Source organism: Condylura cristata, unplaced genomic scaffold (genome assembly GCF_000260355.1).
Source record: "Condylura cristata isolate star-nosed mole 26May11 unplaced genomic scaffold, ConCri1.0 scaffold00003, whole genome shotgun sequence".
Classification (NCBI taxonomy): domain Eukaryota; kingdom Metazoa; phylum Chordata; class Mammalia; order Eulipotyphla; family Talpidae; genus Condylura; species Condylura cristata.
In genome coordinates, this window is record NW_004567104.1 from 30,322,066 (window position 1) to 30,340,772 (window position 18,707).

Below are 18,707 nucleotides of genomic sequence, written 5' to 3' on the forward strand. Positions count from 1 at the left end.
AGAAAATCAGAAATAAGAATATATTTTTACAAATTATATAGTGTATTCTATCACTTAGTAAATCTGTATTTCTATTTATAAATTGTTTCTACTTTATAGCTTTTTATACCTAAGCCATAAAAAGTTACTATACTTTATGAATTAATAAAAATTTATAAAATTTTGCTCACTACAAAGCTAACTTTTTTTAGATAAGTCAGGGGTGCTTTGAGGAGGAATCCATAACATCACTAAAAATATAAAGACTGGATATTCAGAAGGTAGGTTGCAACATATTCAGCAATGACAAAGTCATGTTAGGTTAAAGTTATTTTAAGAGGGTCCAGTTGAATTTCTTCCCTCTATTTGTTTTTAGTAACTAAGAAATATGACATAAATAACTCAGTAATATCACACTGGTCCCCTCAGTGTGTATGTATATAAACAGATCTTTATAAACAGTATCAATATATTGGTGGAAAAGGATATTATGAAGGGCGGTATAACGAGTAATTGCTATTTTACTCCATCAATTCAGAGAACATATCTCAGATAATTAGTGTAGCCCTTCATCTGAGATAAAGTGCTGTTTCCCAGGTTAAAGTTAAAGGCATAGGGAACATAAATGATGGAAAACTAAAAAGAAAGCAAAATATAAGTAATGGTGATTGTGCATACCATGCTGGAGCTTTGTCTTCTTTCATACTGAACTGGCATGATATAGTTTAGAATAGAGAGCTGGACAGTGGTGTCCTCTAGGACTGCAGAGATCCTCAGCACATCTGGAAGGGAGAGTGGTTCTATGATTTCTTGAGTGACTTTTATGTCAGTTTCTTCACCTGCTGCAGAGGGTGGCTCGCCTGTCACTGATACTGTTATTTCAGAATGCAAATCATTTAGAGGAAGATCTGAGGCTTCAAGCTCATCTCTAAAAAAGAATAAAGAAAAAAATCACAAATACAGGTAGCATATAGCTGGCTCCTGAAGAGTCCATATCATCATATACTGGATGAAGAAAAAAAAGTAGGAACTTGCAAGAGTCTGCTAAATACATCCCAGTGACATTATGACCAACCAAAGGTAAGCAATTTACTGTTTAATGTCATGTAACCTATGCTATTTGACATTTTTCAACCAATTTGAACTTGAGCCAAAATAAACTTTTTTTCCAGCTCTAGAGGCTTACTAAAAAGGTGGCAGCCAGTTTCTAAGGGCCATATATGATTCTCATTTTCTCATATTCATGCCCTTTTGTAGTTTCTCCTGATATTGAACAGTGCTAACTTACGTTACAAAAAGGATATCATGGATGATGAAAGACAGTGCAGCTTCTCTTACTCTCTGGTACTTTTCTTTTGTGGGAAGCTAGTTGCCTTGTCTTAAGCATGACTTGAGTTGCCCTCTGGAAGGATCCATGAGAGTGAGGAACTATGATCTCGAGCATCTAGTTGCCAGCTCTGTAAATGAGGTTGACGACAACCCTGGCCAACTACAACCTTGTCAGAGATCCCAAGCTAGAGCCATTCATCAGCTAAGCTACTCCCAGATTCCTCAGCCATAGAAGCTTTGTCAAACAATGTTTATAATTAGGTTACTAAGCTTTAGAATAATTTGTTTCCTAGCAACATGTAAATAATACAAAGCATTAACATACACATATTAAATATCTACATATGGTACATATCTAAATATAAATATGTTGAATAGTTGAATATATAAAAATAATCAAATATATGAATTTTACATAAATAGAATGTAAAAAAGATTACATTTCAATAAATGATATAAATTGGAATTTTGAACATACTCTTCCATTCTTCTTGAATTAATTTTGTTAAGCTCCTTGGTACATTTATAATCTCACATAAATTCAATAACCTAAAATGGGAAGAAAAACACTGACATTAGTATAAGGGAGTGTTGACATTAAGTTGTTTCTATGCCCTTTCATTACGAGTGTGATGTAAGAATTACTAGTTGTGGTTTATCTTCTCTTTTTGCTGAGCAGAATAGTCCTAGAGATGAAAGGACAATGGACATAATGTGACTCAGGCCTATTTAGCTGTCCTCAGCTTAATTGTTGGCAGATAAATGCAAACTTCAAATCTCTTAAGGTTAATTAATGTCCAATTGGGCTTCTTTTTTTAATTGTATTCTGGTTTTTGAATGGTAATATATAATATTTATGTTTCTGTGATTGTCATATTAAATGTGATCACTCCTTTCCCCTCATCTGCCAGAAAATAGAATTTATTGCACCTGGATTTAGAAAACAATTGGAATTGAACTTTGAAACCTCTTGGCCCCACGGCCACATACCACCATCATGAGCACAAGCCTAGTGTTGCCCAGCAAGCTGGCTAGAAGCACCAAGTGGTGTGCAGGCCCAGCTTAGAGAAAGAATGCAAATAGGTGCCGGTGGAATCTATGGCTGATACTGCCGCTCCACAAAGTGAAGGGAGTGGCAGGCACTGGAGTCAGACCTGACAGGCTCTGAGGCTGCAGCAAATTTGTTGAATTGTCAGGAATGATATGGGGGTCGACCACCCGATCCTATGGGAATGACTTGCCACTGTCAATAAACCATTTCAATTGTATATTAAAAAAAAAAGAGAAACTGTAATTAGCAAAACTTATTTATCATGAAAATCAGGATCTTACTAATAGCTGTCAAGATGTTATCCCTCCTCAATAAACCAAAGACCTTTAGGCTGAAATAACCCTCAAGATGAGAACGTCCCATGGAGAATTGTTTTTTTTATTTTTTAACCTCAGTTTATATGAATGTTGAGTTTCCAGTATGGATTTTTATAAAGATTTATTTATTTATGCATACAAAATTGGGGTACAAGCCAGAGGTGCAGGGATGGTGAGAGGCTGCCCCAGAGACAGAGTGGGGAGCAGAACAGGCAGATCATCGAGGTACACTGCTGAGGGGAGCAGCGGGTGGGTCAGGAGAGGTCTGCCACGCCATGTGGATCACCTCTGGGGCTGTGTATGGAACTTGCACTGAAGCGGCTGCCGCCAGCTTGCAGTGCTACATCCTAACCCGTTGTGCCACCAGGGAGGGCCCCCTCCATTATGGATTATTTTTCCACAGTAAAGTGGTGCTGAGAACAATGCAACAAAAATTTTATATTAAAAATTTCAAGAATAGTCAAATTTTCAGGAATTATATTTTAAAATTCAAGAATATGTAAACTGACAGAAAGGATACTGAGTTTTCTGATGCAAGAGCAGTCTTAGCTTCAAGGAGGTCGTAGCAAGGTGTTAAGATGCATTTGCGTTGCTTTTTTGAGGCTTGGGGAATAAGTGAATGTGCCTCATATAGGTGAAACAGGGCTGTGTTTCATGCCATTCTGGCTTTTTATCCCTCAGTTTTAGAAACACAGCAGTCATTCTTGCTTTCTCTTTTACCTGGACATTCCCCCATTACCTATTATCAATCCTATTGATTTTACTTCTTATTTCCACATCCCCCAACATGCAAGCCCTTCATGAATTCTAAGCGCAGGAATCACAACAATGAAGTTCATTATTATAGTCAACATTTCAGGCGCGGTACTCAATAATCAGTATTTGTAAAATTATATATGTTAATGAATAAAGGAATGAAATTCAGTGTTATTCCTTCCAGGAGTACATAACTTGGAATACTAGTAGTGGGATTTTTAATACACTTAATAGGTTTCTAGTATTTAAAAGAAGATCTGATTTTAAATAAGATGTATATTTCATAAAACTTTGGAATTTTTATTCTCTCATCCCTCATTCATCAGCGAATCAAATCAACATTATATTTAAAAATATATTTGGAAAACCTGTACTCAGTCACCGCTGTCTACACACAATAATTTCTCATCAGATTGACTACAAGAACTTCCTAACTGATCTCCCTGCTGGTGTTCTTGCTTTTCTTCAGCCTCCAGTCAGTGACCCTGTGAAAATGGACTGGGTCACTAAACCCTACAGAACCCTCAAAATGAATTCCCATCCCAAAGTAAAAGTCTTCTTAACTTTTTTCAAGAGAGAAAATTTATCTTCCATCACCGTCTAATGTGTCATATTTTACATATTTATGTCCTGCTTCCCCTATTATTATGTTAGTTCCATGACGATAGAGATTTCTGTTTAGTGCCCTCTGGGTCTAGAGCAAAGCTTGGTAAATAGTACTCATTCAATACACTACTTGTTGAATACCTGGAAGAATCCATAGGGCAACTGCAATAAGTGTACAATAATCAGGAAATGCAAACCTCTGAAGCCCACTAATCTATTTTCGCCTTATGAGTATTTACTTATTACCGGTGGGAGCTGTGTCGGGAGCCACCAGAGTTTAGCAGCTGAATCAATTACCAATCCCTGAAGCCTCCATTAAAATAATAATAATATTTTTCTAGAGCAGTCTTCCTCACCCTCCGGGGCAAAACGAAGGATGGATGCAGAAACTGAAATAATTTGTAGAAAGAGATAAAGGGAGTAAGAGGAAAGATATAAGGGAAAAAAAGAATGAGCATCTCCGTCTTCGTGCTTTTCAGTCTAGAACCAAGATGTCCTTTTTGCTCTACGCCTGTCTAGTAAGAGGGAAAGACACCCCCTCGCCCCGGCCACACATTGGCAAATAAATCAGGGGTACCCGAGGCTCTGGATACCCGAAGCACAGGATACGCTCCGTCTGGCTTGGCTTTACCACTTCACCACTTACAGCACCGCACCACGCAGGAACCAAGCGGAAGTGTTTCTAGGGCAACCGAAAACGTTGAAGGACCTTTTCTATTTTAGCTGTCTATCATTTTGCCTAACTCTGTTCCAAAGTAATACATGATGCAGCTTAGAAACATGATAACTCTCTTGGATTAAATTACTAGGGTACTCCTGAATGTGACTGTTTCAGCCAGAGGCGAGTTTATGAGGTTTGTTTGTTTCGGCGATCTCGAAAGATGCCTAAACTGCGGGCGAGGCGGAGAGGTTTCTCCCATAAGGCTACGCGGCGGAGCCCCGCCTTTCTCTTTCCACCATCTTGGTTCCCTGTGGAGGTGAGTGAGAGTTCTGCCGCTGAAACTTGGGATCAAATATTTAAGGTGGGCTCCACCATATGACTCGGTGAGGCACTGATGTGTTTTGCTGGGTCTGTAAGCTAGTGATTCTTGTGGGTTACAGCAACCGGGAGGATAGGATGAAGGAGATGTGAGACGGATAGTGCTAGTCTCCCGGACGGCGGTGTTACGGGACACATTTCATCTCGGACGGAATGAAATAGGCTACAGTTACCTTTTAGCTCAGTGGCTCCTTTGGCTCTTTTCCCGTTTGCTCCAATATCAAATCCAAATTTGCTGGTCTGCAGTCTTCTTGTTTTCGCATCCTGTGTTTAAAAGTGCGAGTTTCTGTGTTGCTTTGATACATTGTTTTTTCCCCTGATCATTGTTTTGAATGAATCTTACCAGTGCTTTGGAGTTCCTGGGGTTGTTTCTCTTAGTATGTTTTGTCGCTTTCATTTTGTCTTTCTTTGAATTTCCGAGATTCCGTGCATTCTGTTTGTATGTCTTGCCAGATTGCCAGGTTTGCACATTTCAAACCTGTTAAAATCTGTCATGCCATAATTTTGCCCACACTGTTAATTTGAAACACTGATCAAGAAATAATTTGTCTAACAAACTAAGAGGGGAGGAAATGAGAAAATTACGTCATTTTAATCTGACTTTGTTGGTTTGTTTTAAGGCCTGCTGGAAACAGGACTTCTAAACTATGGCTGGAAGGTAGGCATTTTAAATATTGTGAGTTTCTATTTTTTGGCTTAGACCTAAAGGAGAGCCTAAAACGTGGACGGGGCTGTTGAATTAGATTTTTGTTAATACGAAACTTTTTAGTAGTGATCATTTACTTGGATGACGCATAACACACTGATCTTTTAATTTAAACGAACAGTTATAGGTAACAGCTTATGGTTAATGTCTTTTGTGTGTCTTAGGCTATGGTCCAAAGCCATTTTTGCTGGCTACAAGCGGGGTCTCCGGAACCAGAGGGAGCATACAGCTCTTCTTAAAATTGAAGGTGTTTATGCTCGAGATGAAACGGAATTCTATCTAGGCAAGAGATGTGCTTATGTGTACAAAGCAAAGAAGTAAGTTTATTGTATTACGCATTTTCGATTTTTACTTAAAAGAACTAAAACTTGGTCAAGTTGGCACAGCCCTGGCTGCTAACTCTGGGAGCTTTATGTCTGTCGCTTTTGTGGGTTCTGTTAGAATTGGAGATCTTCATCACTTGGACACATACAGCTTCAAGTTGTTTCAAAAGAGCCAATTTATACCGTAATCCTCTTATACTATGCTCACACTTTAATTCATTTTGTTGATTCCTTAGAAATATATACTTTTGTATATGCTCTGGAACATTGATTCTTAATCCTGGGTCCTGAGCACATCCCAGACCTGTTAAAATCTCTGGTGACAGGTTTTCATATTTGCCAGATTGTATGAACCCTGTATAAACTCCTTTCCAGTAAGTACCAGAGTCATGGAGGAGCCTCTAAGACCTAATGTGTTCAGGGCTTTCTCTGTTTCTATTCTTAAACCAGGTAGGATCTTGTCACTTGGTATTTTCTGACTTGATGCAAGCTGACAAACATTACCTTAGACACAGGCTGTTTATTTAATTTCATTACAGTGTTAACTTCTCAGAGATCTCTTTTAGCTATTTAGAAGTTTGTTTGTTTATGCTCACAAGAACTGGGGTACAGGCTAGAGGTGTGGGTGGTGAGAGAATTCACCAGAAACAGAGCGGGGAGCAGAACTGGCAGACTGACAAATTACACTGCTGAGGGGAGAAGATGCGGGTCAAGAGAGGTCTGCCACGCCATGGGCTGGGAATAGAACTTGCCTTGCAGTGACTGTGGACAGCTTCATAGCATTATCTGTCGCGCCACCAGGGTCCACTTTTAGCTGTTTAACTTTGCAAACAAATTCCTCCCTCTTCCTGCACACAGACATCCTCACATTTGTTTTCCTTTCCTTTATTTTTCAATATTGAAGCTGTTACCGGCTGACATTCTGTATATTTATTTACTGGTTATTCTCTGAAAATGATTGTTTTGTAAACTATATTTTTCTAAGTTAGAGAAAGTTAGATTACAAAGGTGTCTGGTATAAAGTAGGAACTCAAATATTTGAATGGTGTCTGAGCTAACTAAGTTGGCAAAAAGAGTTAAGAGCCACTGGTCTAGAGTACCTGCTGCTGCATATTCATAACTGATTAATCCCCTTTTAAAACTAGCAACACAGTGACTCCCGGTGGCAAACCGAATAAAACCAGAGTAATCTGGGGGAAAGTAACACGTGCCCATGGAAACAGTGGCATGGTTCGGGCAAAATTCCGAAGCAACCTTCCAGCTAAGGCCATAGGACACAGAATCCGTGTGGTAAGTACAGTCTTGGCAGTGGCATCATGTTGAGTCAAACTAAGCTCAAAGATTTGGGCTTTAACTTCAGAGGACCATTGCAAAAAGTCAGAAGTAGAATGTGCTGCAAAATTAGACTTCTGTTCACATATTTTTTGTAATACCACATTCTTTGCATTAGAGGATAAAGGCGAAGAGTTTAAATCAGTTGCCCCCTAGATTCCAATTTTGCTTATGCTAGAAGGGGAGGATGGTATTTTCATTAATAATTTCTTGGCTGAGATACTGAACAGTAAACTAGTTTCTAGAAGATAAAACTTGAGTCTTGTGCAAAACAGATGTTTTTCATTTATGTTTTTAAATCTCAGGACTTCAAATAGTTCCTCTTTTTCTTAGAGTCTATTTTTCATAGACGTAGCCATATTCTTGGGGCCACAATGTACTAATGAACTCTGCTGAGCAGTTGAAATTTCTCACCAGAGGAAATTTTTATTATTAGGAGCAAAATTAAGTGAACTTGTTAGTGCTCCAAGTACTGGTTCCTCAACAGTCATGGGCACATATAAACGGAAGGCTGTAAAACACAGCTTCCTCTCCTCCCCACCAGAATTTAAGTCATCATTGAATGGCTTTCAGAGATGAATTTAAAAGATTTATCCACATTGTATTTAATATTTGTAAATTTGTATGTAACTTGCATCTAATGTTTTTGTATGTTCTTTTTTCCCTACCCAGATGCTGTACCCCTCAAGGATTTAAACTTACAGACAAGTCAATAAAAGTGGATTTGTTCTTGTATTTTGTTAAATGGTGTTAAAACTGTCCCAAATATTGCTGTGTGCTTAAAATGTTGGCAGTTATCTGGCATTTTCATGGTGCATAGATACAGAACTATATATAATGGTGACTATACATATTTAGATAGACAGTAAAGATTTTAATGAAATTAGGATGCCACTGTCATCAACAGGGCCTTACACAGTGGGGGAAGGAAAGTAAACATTGCTTGGAGACTAGAAAGGAGAAGGGTTTGTACTGATGCAGCACTTGAACCAAACCTTTACAAAGCTTATAGACAAATAGTGACAACGGGGCATTCCAAGGGTAGAAAACATTTCAGTCAGTATAATTATGTACCGTTAAAGGTGAAAAGACGTGTACATCAAAATGAGTTTCTGACTTCCCCATAATTAAGTTTACTTCAATTTATTGTGACTTACTACATTTATGGGTTATTACCTTCATTAAGGGTCAGTGAAAGAAGCCTAAAATATTGGTGGCCTTTTAAAATTATCTTTTAGTGTAAGATACTTGCTCAGTATAGAGTAGCTGGTAAACTTAAAAATGGAAATTGGGAAAATATTGGTAGTAATGGGCATTAGTTTGCAGTATGGTCCTTCTGGACAATAGCCACCAAGTCCTTTTATTGACCATCCTGATATTCCACAGAAAAGTTTCAGCGGAATTTGAGTTTTCCAAATTGATCATTTTAAGTTTTGAAGTGTATTTACACTCTGAGCAGATGCCAGGAAACAAATAGCATACTAAAAATGGATTAGCGTGGTAGAAGATGACTGAGGATGCTTATATGGCTTTTTTTTTTTTTTTTAAGATTTATTTATGCATAGAAGAACTGCGGTACAGGCCAGAGGTGGAAGGAAGGGATGAAAGGATTCACCAGAGATAGTGGGGAGCAGAACCGGCAGATCTATTGAAATACACTGTTGAGGGGAGCAGTTGGATGGGTCAGGAGAGGTCTGGCATGTGGCAGTTCTAAGGTTTGCTTATTGTAGTAGAGCTCTTCAAAGTTACTGTTGGGTTAGTCTTGTGTTACACAGAAATGAGCTTGTGTATATTGCCAGTCTTGGTGGGTTAACAGTTGGAAATTGTGACCCTAGGGAAACATTTGCATGGAAAAGCAGGTTGTAACCATTGGGTAATTTTCACCATATTTTACCAGTGCAGAGATTACTCCCCATTTGGAATTTGATTCCTAGTCAAAAGAAGTTGAATTTGGACAAGCTGGGGTTAAAGGGTAGGAAGTGTAAATTTTATTCAAAAGGGTTTCCAAAAAGCAAAAGTACCTTTATTGTGCCAGTATTGGAGTCACAAGACACATAGGGCTAAAGGGAGCATTTCAGGAAAATGAAAAGACAAAGTTGTATCAATGAAGAGACATGAGTAATTAGAAAGCTTGTCTACTGAACTAATTGTCAGGTCATGAAAGGTCTTTTGTAGTGTCTTCAAGGAATTTAGGCTATTGTGTGTAACCCAGTGGTTCATGTAGCCACCTTTATTGTTTCGGAAACCCTAGAGACAAAGTTACACACTGAGGAAAAGGAAAACCATATAGCTTTTGCTGCCTGAACTGAGATTTTTGAGCACTAAAATAGAGCAGAAACCATAAACATTGGAAATTACAAAGCCAATTAATTGTGATGGCTTTGTGGAGTGGGGAGAAGGTCATGTGTGGAGGGAGAGTTGAGGTTGAGAGGAAGGAGTACTCAGCTGTGAGTTCTTGGGAGAAGGCAGATGGTTGTTCAGTAATGTACACAGAGGAAGGGAAATCTTAGTATTTATCTAAAACAGTTCAGTGTAGGGTACTATGTTATAAGTGGTAGAAGGATCCATGGGGGTGGATATGTGGTAGATGCTGAGCAAAGAAGAAACCTGGGTAAATGCATTGGTAACTGAGCAGTACACGCACAAATAGATGTTTCATGGCTCCCTTACTGAGGTTTTGATGAACTGAAGATAGACCTCAAGCCAAAGTTGGCACTGAAGGTGTCTCATGTTTTACCAAAATGAGTTTGCATGACTACAAACCTTGTGGGCTAGTCCATTGATGGTGTTAAGACTGGGAACTTGATTGCTTGTTTGCAGTGCAGCTTTCTTTGTGGTAGTCCTTTTGTGGAAAGAGCACAAGTTTTGAAACTTGGATTTGGATCTTAAATAGTGGGTTAACAGACATATTACCTAAGTATTCAAAGTGGCCTGCTTTTGTGTTTTAGGGGCATACTTTTTTTTTTAAAAGATTTATTTATGCTTACAGAACTGGGGTATAGGCCAGAGGTGTGAGTGGTGAGAGAATTCACCAGAGACAGAGTGGGGAGCAGAAAGGGCAGATCTACTGAAATACTCTGCTGGGGGGAGCAGCATGCTGGTCAGGAGATTCTGCGATGCCATGTGGGTCACCTCCCTGGCTGGGGTTGAACTTGTGCTGCAGTGGCTTCAGAGAGTTTCATAATGGCACTCTAACCCGTCGCACCATCAGCAAGAGCCCCTTAAGTGCATACTTTCAAATGTACATTTTAGAGGATTTTCTGCTATTGACAGTCAATCACAAGATTGTTTTTGAGTATCTCCCAATTTTCCAACTGAATGCTTCCCGCTCCTGGTTCTCTCTTTTCATGGCCTCACGACCTGCACAAATTTTCAATCTTAAAGTCCTCATAACTTTTAAAGGTAGAGTATCACCGATGCAAGAATCCAAGTCTCTTCTTGGGTTAATGCAGTTACAATTCTTTTTTTTTTATTATTATTTTTTAATAGTTAAGGGATGGGATGAATATTAAAGGACACGTTGATTTTATTTAAAATTAGCTGAGATTAAAAATAACGTCATTTTCAACGTAAAAAGTATTCTAGTTAGCCTTTTATGCCAGAAAATGTCTGAGCACCTGGCACTGGGTGAAAAACTGCCTTAGTAAAGATACCCACATACCTCACCACACCATTACCGTTAACAACCACTAGTCTTCACTGCTCCAACTCGTTCCACTACTTGGGACTTACTAAAAGCTGCGCGCAGGGAAACGAGATAGACGTGATGCAATTCTCTTCCTGGGGATGACGCTAGCCAATTGAAAGGCGTCTTCCTGCTGGCGAGGGGCGGGGCTGGCTCCCGGCGCTGAAGCGTCACGTATTCCATGGTAACGACGCTGGGCCCGAAGATGGCGGCTGAGTGGGGTGGAGGAACCGGTTCTTCGGGTTCGGGCCTGAGCCCAAGCCGGTGGCTTTGGAGCGTTTCTTTTTGGGTTCGAGGGGTTTTACTTCTGTTGGGCGAACTCCGCACAAGCTCCACGTCTATTCAAGTCTCCTTGGACAGTTCTCCTTGCCGGCACCACGTCCCCTATGACACTGAGGTAGGTAAACGAAAGGGTTACGGCGGGCCTTACCGGGGCAAAGTATGGATGGAGGTGGCATAGATAGCAGAGATTAAAATAAGGTGTTCTGCCGCAGAAAGTGAAACTGAACTAGAGACTGAACTCTTTACAGGACTGCGATCTGCTATCAACTCTTCTGTCTTCCAGCAAAGTGACTGAGTTAGGTACTAAGATAATCATCACTTTCTTGTGCGGAGGGTTGTGATTAGCAGGTAATTGAAGAGCAGTGGTTTTCGAGTTTAAGAGTTATCAGGATCACCAGAACGATTTGTTAAGATACAGATTGCTGCCACACATCCCCACTTTAATTTGGTGGAGTCCCAGAATTTGCAGTTCAAGTTCCTAGATGGTTGGTGTGCTGTTTGTTTTCTAGGACCACACTTTGGAAACAACTGATCGAAAGGTTTGGGAAAGAATAGACCCAGATAAAGGCTTTCCGTGAATAGGGAAATTTATCTCCAGAGACAGTTCTTTTTACTTTCTGAAGATCAGTGGAGCTGAAAACTTCCTGAAAGCTTTAGGGGATTCTCTGGAGACACAAGTAGGTTACTTTTTAAGTGACTTCATCCCGTTGCTTTACCTTGTTCACAAGCTCTGGAAGTGCCAGCCTCTTACCCACCCTATTTTTCGCCCTGTCTGAATTCTTTTCGAATAAATTCTCTAATCTCATGAGTAGCCTGCCGAAAGTCTCCAGCAGAATTCTCTTCATTTCCAAGTATGACTTACCTGTCTTGTTTTCTGGCACTTAACCAGATATTGCTACGTCGTGATGGATTATTTTTCGGACATATCTTGCCTTTGTACTTAAGGTTTCTTGGGGTAAGGTCTGTATTTTATACTTTGATTTCTCCACAGTACTTAACCTAGAGGAAGCCCACAATAATAAGTATTCTTTGAGAAAAGGACACGAGGTACTTGGAGGGGTGCGTGTTGTGTTTAGTTTTATAGTTTATCTTATTACTTTATCAAGAAAGAATAACTTAGACATTGTCAGTTTAGTGCAGAAATCTAAAACCACTAATTTTTGTGGTAGTTTCCAAAAAAAGTGATGTTAAAACTCTTTGTAATTATGTGGAGGAAAATAAATTTGTAGCTATTTTGCAGCTTGTATCATGACACTGCATGTTGGCTGAATTTCTTTGGTCTCAGCAGCATTGAAGCTTATAGTACGTTACTGTTTACCATTACTATGTTGTACATTAGATAGATTTCCGGGATCGACTGGTTGCAAGTTTAGTCCTTTGAGTGATAATGTCCCCAATTCTTCCACCATCACTCTGAATTCTTTTGCAAAAGATTTTCATATAGTTCTGCACTTCTCTCTTTGAATTTGGATTAAAATGAAAATATTTCAAAGAACTTTAATATTTCAGTGCTAGGAGGAACTTTTTTTTATATAATAGTTTATTTTTTACATCATTTTGTGCCTTTTCCCATCTCAGTTGTAATTCCTGTGGGCTTCCCATCACCAAATCATCCGTGTGCCATCACCACAGTCCAGTGCACTTCTACTAGAAGAAACTTTAATAACTGTTTTCTTCTAGTGGTTGTTGCCAGTGTACACGTCTCCACTTTGTTATGTTTGAACACTCCATGAAGAGGGATATTATCTTCAGAGACAGTTCTTTAACTTTTGAAGATCCACGGAGCTGCAAACTTCCTGAAACTTCTATCCACTATTCCTATTTTTTGTCTCTTGGCTGAAGAAACTGAGTTGTGATACTACATCAAAACAAGCTACTTAGATGTTTTTGAGAGTTTGCATCTCTAGTTTGTTTTTCTAATTCTTTACAGAGTCTGTAACAATAAGTCCTCCTAACCTTTCTCTTTAAGCTGGACAGAAATATAGGCAAGAACTATTTATTGTATTAACTTCAGTAATTGCACCTCTGTTAGTTGCTAGCAGTAAATTACAGTAACTTTTTTTGGTGGTGGTGAGGAACTACAAATTAGTTTGACTTGTTCTCAGCTATTACCTCTATGTTTTGTTTTTGCTTTATATTATATAAATGAGAACAAAAACAACACCATAATAGTATAATCAGTTCCCATGGACTGGTCACCCAGCTTCAACACTTTATAATATTCTGTCATTTTGTTTCATATACTTTTACTCATTTGTCGCATTGTTATTGTTTCCCCAGTAGTTATTGTTGCTTTTAATTTTTTTTTTTTAGATTTATTTTATAAAAAATTGGTGTAAGCCAGAGGTGTAGGCCAGAGGTGTAAGGGTTGGGGGCAGTGAAAAGATTTACCAGAGACAGAGTGGGGAGCAGAACAGGCAGATCCGCTGAAATACATTGCTGAGGTCTGCTGCGCCATGTGAGTTAGCTCCCTGGTGGAGCTCCCTGGCAGGGGATTGAACTCCTGCTGCAGTGGCTGCTGATCACTTCACAGTGCTGCGCTTTTGACCTGTTGTGCCACCAAGGAGGACCTGATTTTCTTTTTCATAACTTTGTTTGGATTTGACATTAGGGTAATGCAGGCCTCAGAGTGAATTAGGAAATACTCCTTCCTTTTCTGTTTTCAGTGAAGAATTTTCATGCAATTAATATTATTTCTTTTTTAAATGTTCACTATAGTTTGTGAAAGAAGCAATTTCAGCCAGAAGTTTTCTTTTTTGGAGAGTTTTAAACTATAAATTCATTTTCCTTAATGAATATTTGACTATTCTAGTTATCTATTTCTTCTTGATTGGTTTTTGAAAAGTTGTGTTTTCAAAAAATTTTATGTAATTTGTCAAATTTATGCCATAAAGTTTTCCTTAATTTTCCCTTTTTTTATGTTTTGATGTCTGTAAAGGGTTCTGTTGCCATTTCTACTGTGTAGAGAAGCTTTTCTGCATATGAGCAATATGTTCTAAATACCAGTTGGGTGTTTTATGATTTATCTCAGTTCTGACACTATCTACCCAGAGATAGCATCAGATTCCATCGATTAAGGGTTCAGTCCTATAAGAAGTTTCCCCCCCCCACTCCCATTCAGATGCTATTTGCAAGTCCAAGTTGTTACTTCAGCTTTTGAACCACGGACTATAGATATGGATTTGACTAATTTGTTAAAGAGTGGCTCAAAAACTAGAGAAAAATTTTACTTACTAGATGTTGTAAGTATTGGTTTGTTATAAAAGGATATACCTTAAAAACTTTCAGGTGGAAGATATGTATGGGGCAAGAATTGAGTAAAAGAATTTGAACCTGCATGCTCACTGAACAGTTCACTCTCCTAATCTTATATTCACTAAATGGAAAGCTTTCTGAACCCCATCCTTTTGAGTTTTTTTAAATAGCTTTGAAAAGTTATTTATTTACTTATTTATGCATATAAGAACTGGGGTATGGACCAGAGGTATGGAAGTGAGGCTTCATCAGAGATGGAGTAGAGAGCAAAACAGGCATTCCACTGAAATACACTTCTGAGGGGAGAAGTGGGCAAGACATGCTGTGCCACATGGCTGGTGATTGAACTGGTGTTGCTGTGGCTGTGGTAACTTCATAGTGTCGTGCTTTAACCACGTACACCACCAGGGAAGCTCCATTTCTCCAACTTTGATCTTTTTCTGTGTTGTATTGGTTTTTCTGGGTCTTTTGCCTTTCACTATAAATTTTAAAATCAGTTTGTTAATATCTACAGTATAACTTGTTGGGATTATGTTGAATTTATAGATACTGTTGGGAAGAACTAACTTTTGACAATGTTGAGTCTTATCTATGAATGTGGAATATCTCTATACATTTTTTTTGGACATTTTACTAGAAATTTGGTTTATTAAGCTAAGCTGCAATATTTTAAAAATATTTCAAATATTTCTTTTTAGGTCATAAATAAGGTCCACCTTAAGGCAAACCATGTTGTAAAGAGAAATGCTGATGAACATCTAAGAATCAAGACTGTCTATGATAAAAGTATAGAAGAGTAAGTACACCATTATTTCTCATCTTTTTTGTTAAGAATTTAACAATTAAAGATATTTTCCTGAATATTGCTATTATAGGTTTGCTATAGATGTCTCTAATATTGTAATAAATTAACATTACTAAAATAATAATAATAAAGATATTTTCACCTGAAGCTTACTTATACAATGTTATATTGCAGTTCTACTTTCATTTAAATATGAGGGTAAAAGACAATTTCACCTTTTGCCCAAATTCCACAGGTACCATGCACTTTCAAAATGGAATTAAATTAAAAAAATGTTTAAGTTTGGAAACATAAAAATCAAAGGATGTGATTAAAATCTATGCATTTGATAGTATAAACAGAATAAATGTGGATCCACTGGGATGTGGACAGTAACAGACCTGGAAGGCACCTCCTCACTAAATACTTGGGAAGAAAAATACAAAGAAGTATTCACATGCAAAATAAGAACACTTACAAAATTATTGACCAGAAAGATGATACAGTGATTTTTTTATTTAGTGTAAGAGGCATCCAAAGAACAGAGATGTTATGATCTGTAGTGGTTTATGTAGTGATATTAGGAGTAGTTGATGTCTTCCCCCATGCTTAACTTTCCAAATGATTGTGATCATGCCTAGCATTGTGCTTTCATACAGAGAACATGCTCAGTGAAGTAAACTGAAAGTTAAGGGCACTGATGTTGAATGCTTGCACATCACATTCCTTGGGGCCCCAGCCAGCTGCATTGGGAACAAATAAGTCTGTGCTCTACCCCTAGTTGGCAATTCTTATGTATTGTGTCATTTTCAGGTTGCTGCCTGAGAAAAGATATCTTGTAAAGGTATGTAATAAATACTAGTGGTGTGATTTGTATATTAAAATGTGTGCATTTTATTGTACATAAATTTTACTTAAGTAAAGAAATATACACATGACTATTTTGCGAATGACTGAGTAAAAGATGTTGGTAGTGTACGTGTTTGTCATTTTTTCCAAAGGTATTTTGTGATGCACTTGCCCAAACTTTGTTAGTATTTGATATTAAATCAGTCTTCTTTTATAGTTCTTTTAAGTTGTAGGAGAGCAGGACAAATTAAAGATAAGGTTAAATTGATGATTTTTGAAATACATTGAGAACACCATTCTCTTGGAGGAAATGTTTGTTCTTCTGAAGGTGATATGCCAATAGTGTGATATGCCAAAGTTATTTATAGAGGTACCAACCTATCAGTATTATTTAATGGTGCAGAGTTATAGACACACTTTAAGTCAATTCATTATGGATTATAGAAATTTCTAAGATTAAAGTAGATTTTATAAACATAAAATTTTCTTAACATATACACCTTAATGTTGGAATCATCTAAAATTAGTCTCAGATTTGAAGTAATATAGAAGTTGAGATTTAGGTTTTCTAATGTTCTATTTAAATGAAGATAGAAGAAATGCCCCTTAACTATAATTCTGACTGGGTGTTTTTTTTTTTAATTTTTGTTTAGAACAAACTTTTCCCACAAGCTATTTCTTATTTAGAGAAGACTTTTCAGGTTCGTAGACCTGCAGGCACTATCTTACTTAGCAGGTATGTCACATTAAACATATATAATTTTCTTTACTTTTTTCATACTATACCCTCCACCCTACCAATATGGCAAATTTTGAATTTTATACTTTATTTAATATGCTTATATATACCACAAACAATTAAAAATAATTAGAAAGCACTTGCTGGTAATCTTTCTCTCCCAGATTTTCCTGTCATGAGGTAACCCACTCAATCTTTTCTTAGGGAATAGTTGTCTCCTGTTTCCCCTAGCCGCTTTCTCCCTTCTACCTGTATCTACAGTATTGATTTCATAAATTATTTGTGTGTTTGAAAGCCCAGATCAGGAAGATTTTAACCATAGAGCTAAAATCCTTTTTTAGTTCACTTACCTAACTAAAATGGTAACCAGTATTAATGAAATAATAATAAAGCATTAGGGTTTTTTTATGGCTTTTTTAATTGCTATGAATTATTCATTCTTTTCATTTACTTATTTTTATAACAAATGAACTAAAGACAATGTGCAACAAACCAGTACCTCCGGAAGGAAAATGACCCCCATAGATACTGCACTGGGGAATGTGCAGAGCATACGAAATGCGGCCCTGTTATTGTTCCTGAGGAACACCTCCAGGTAAGTTACCCTGCTCTGAGCAATGCTTTTTACTCGTTAGGATAAACTTAGTCTAGGTTTTCAATCTATGTGTTACCAAGAAGCTTTAACAGACTTAAGTTCAAAAACTTAGCAAAAATAATCATAGGTATGCTGGCTTTATTCTTTCGTTGGTTTTCAAGTGAATTTAATATTTTTCTTTACCCCTGTACCCCTTTTTCAGCTTACCTTTGTGGCTATTGAATCTTTTCAGCTTAGAATTTTATCTGTAAAACACCTTTCAGAAAAATAAAATCAGTTATTTTGGTGGACAATTTGACATTGTCTCTGAAAATCAAAAAATGTCTGTGTGCTTCTATCATATCTGGAACTGTATTCCATAAGAATACTTACAACTGTGTAATATAGGTTCAAGGAGATTAGTTTGAAAACTATAAAAATACCTATGGTCTTGTTAATTAAAATATAGCATAACTATATATTGTAATAGTATACAACTATTAAAGTAGAAGATGTCCATATACTGATTTGCAAAGATGTTTAAACTCTTAAATTAAAAAAAAAGCAAATTGATATGTGTAGCTAGCCCATTTAAAAATTAATCAATTCAGGTTTCAGTGAAGTTTATAAGCATGAAATATGCATAGTCATAACTCTAGACACAACAAAATGTCAAAGTTTTCTTTAAGGGTTGGGTTGTGACTTTTTGTTTGTTAAGATACATATTTTTGTAATGTTCTGAGTACTTTATAGTAAGCATGTATTACTTGTATCAGGAAAGATAAAAGTTTTAAATGCTTTTACCAGAAAGGCAATTTATTAATCATATATATTTGAAAATATTGGTATAAACTTTTTTCTTCTATTGAACTTTGTTCTCTCATTTCTTGAAGAAAATTAATACTATTGAATATTGACTTTTTAATCAAAATTAAGCATAAGTTTAGATGTTTATAATTTTTTTCTTAAAGTACTTGGAACTTAGTAAAGGCTTAGAACCTTCTTTATGGGCACTAGTATGACTTACACAGTTTTTATTTCTTCTCTCAAATTTTTTGAGAGTACAAATGGTTTTAGGGATAAACTGCACTCTAGGAAATC

General features: G+C 37.2%; 3 protein-coding genes across 5 annotated transcripts in view; 2 read left to right on the forward strand and 1 right to left on the reverse strand.

The window, feature by feature from the left end:
* IQCG (IQ motif containing G) overlaps window positions 1–894 on the reverse strand; it is a 17,608-nt gene extending 16,714 nt beyond the window's left edge. The window contains exon 1 of the mRNA XM_012731635.1: window positions 658–894. Coding sequence (XP_012587089.1) covers window positions 658–696 — 39 coding nt within the window. The 5' untranslated portion in view covers window positions 697–894. The remainder of the gene's footprint in view (window positions 1–657) is intronic.
* A 4,065-nt stretch (window positions 895–4,959) lies between these two features.
* On the forward strand, window positions 4,960–8,173 carry RPL35A (ribosomal protein L35a). Of its 2 annotated transcripts, none has more exons than XM_004675138.2 (5): window positions 4,960–5,015; window positions 5,698–5,735; window positions 5,948–6,100; window positions 7,252–7,396; window positions 8,111–8,173. In XM_004675138.2, the coding sequence occupies exons 2-5, from the start codon at window positions 5,725–5,727 to the stop codon at window positions 8,132–8,134; spliced, it is 333 nt and encodes a 110-aa protein (XP_004675195.1). In that variant the 5' UTR covers window positions 4,960–5,015; window positions 5,698–5,724; the 3' UTR covers window positions 8,135–8,173. The 2 variants fall into 2 exon arrangements, with proteins under 2 accessions (XP_004675195.1, XP_012585427.1); XM_012729973.1 differs by having other exon boundaries at window positions 5,010–5,060.
* Window positions 8,174–11,304: 3,131 nt separating this feature from the next.
* Window positions 11,305–18,707, forward strand: part of LMLN (leishmanolysin-like (metallopeptidase M8 family)) — a 39,448-nt gene continuing 32,045 nt past the window's right edge. The window contains exons 1-5 of one of the 2 annotated variants that reach the window (XM_004675139.2): window positions 11,305–11,520; window positions 15,359–15,456; window positions 16,258–16,288; window positions 16,947–17,029; window positions 17,510–17,627. In XM_004675139.2, the coding sequence (XP_004675196.1) occupies window positions 11,305–11,520; window positions 15,359–15,456; window positions 16,258–16,288; window positions 16,947–17,029; window positions 17,510–17,627 (546 nt within the window). The remainder of the gene's footprint in view (window positions 11,521–15,358; window positions 15,457–16,257; window positions 16,289–16,946; window positions 17,030–17,509; window positions 17,628–18,707) is intronic. The other variant, XM_012734281.1, reaches the window with a different exon arrangement.

Excerpts from the sequence above, each read along its gene's own strand:
- RPL35A (XM_004675138.2), top strand. Across the intron at positions 6,101-7,251 it reads TATGTGTACAAAGCAAAGAA|CAACACAGTGACTCCCGGTG; the intron begins GTAAGTTTATTG and ends TTTTAAAACTAG. Across the intron at positions 7,397-8,110 it reads TAGGACACAGAATCCGTGTG|ATGCTGTACCCCTCAAGGAT; the intron begins GTAAGTACAGTC and ends TTCCCTACCCAG.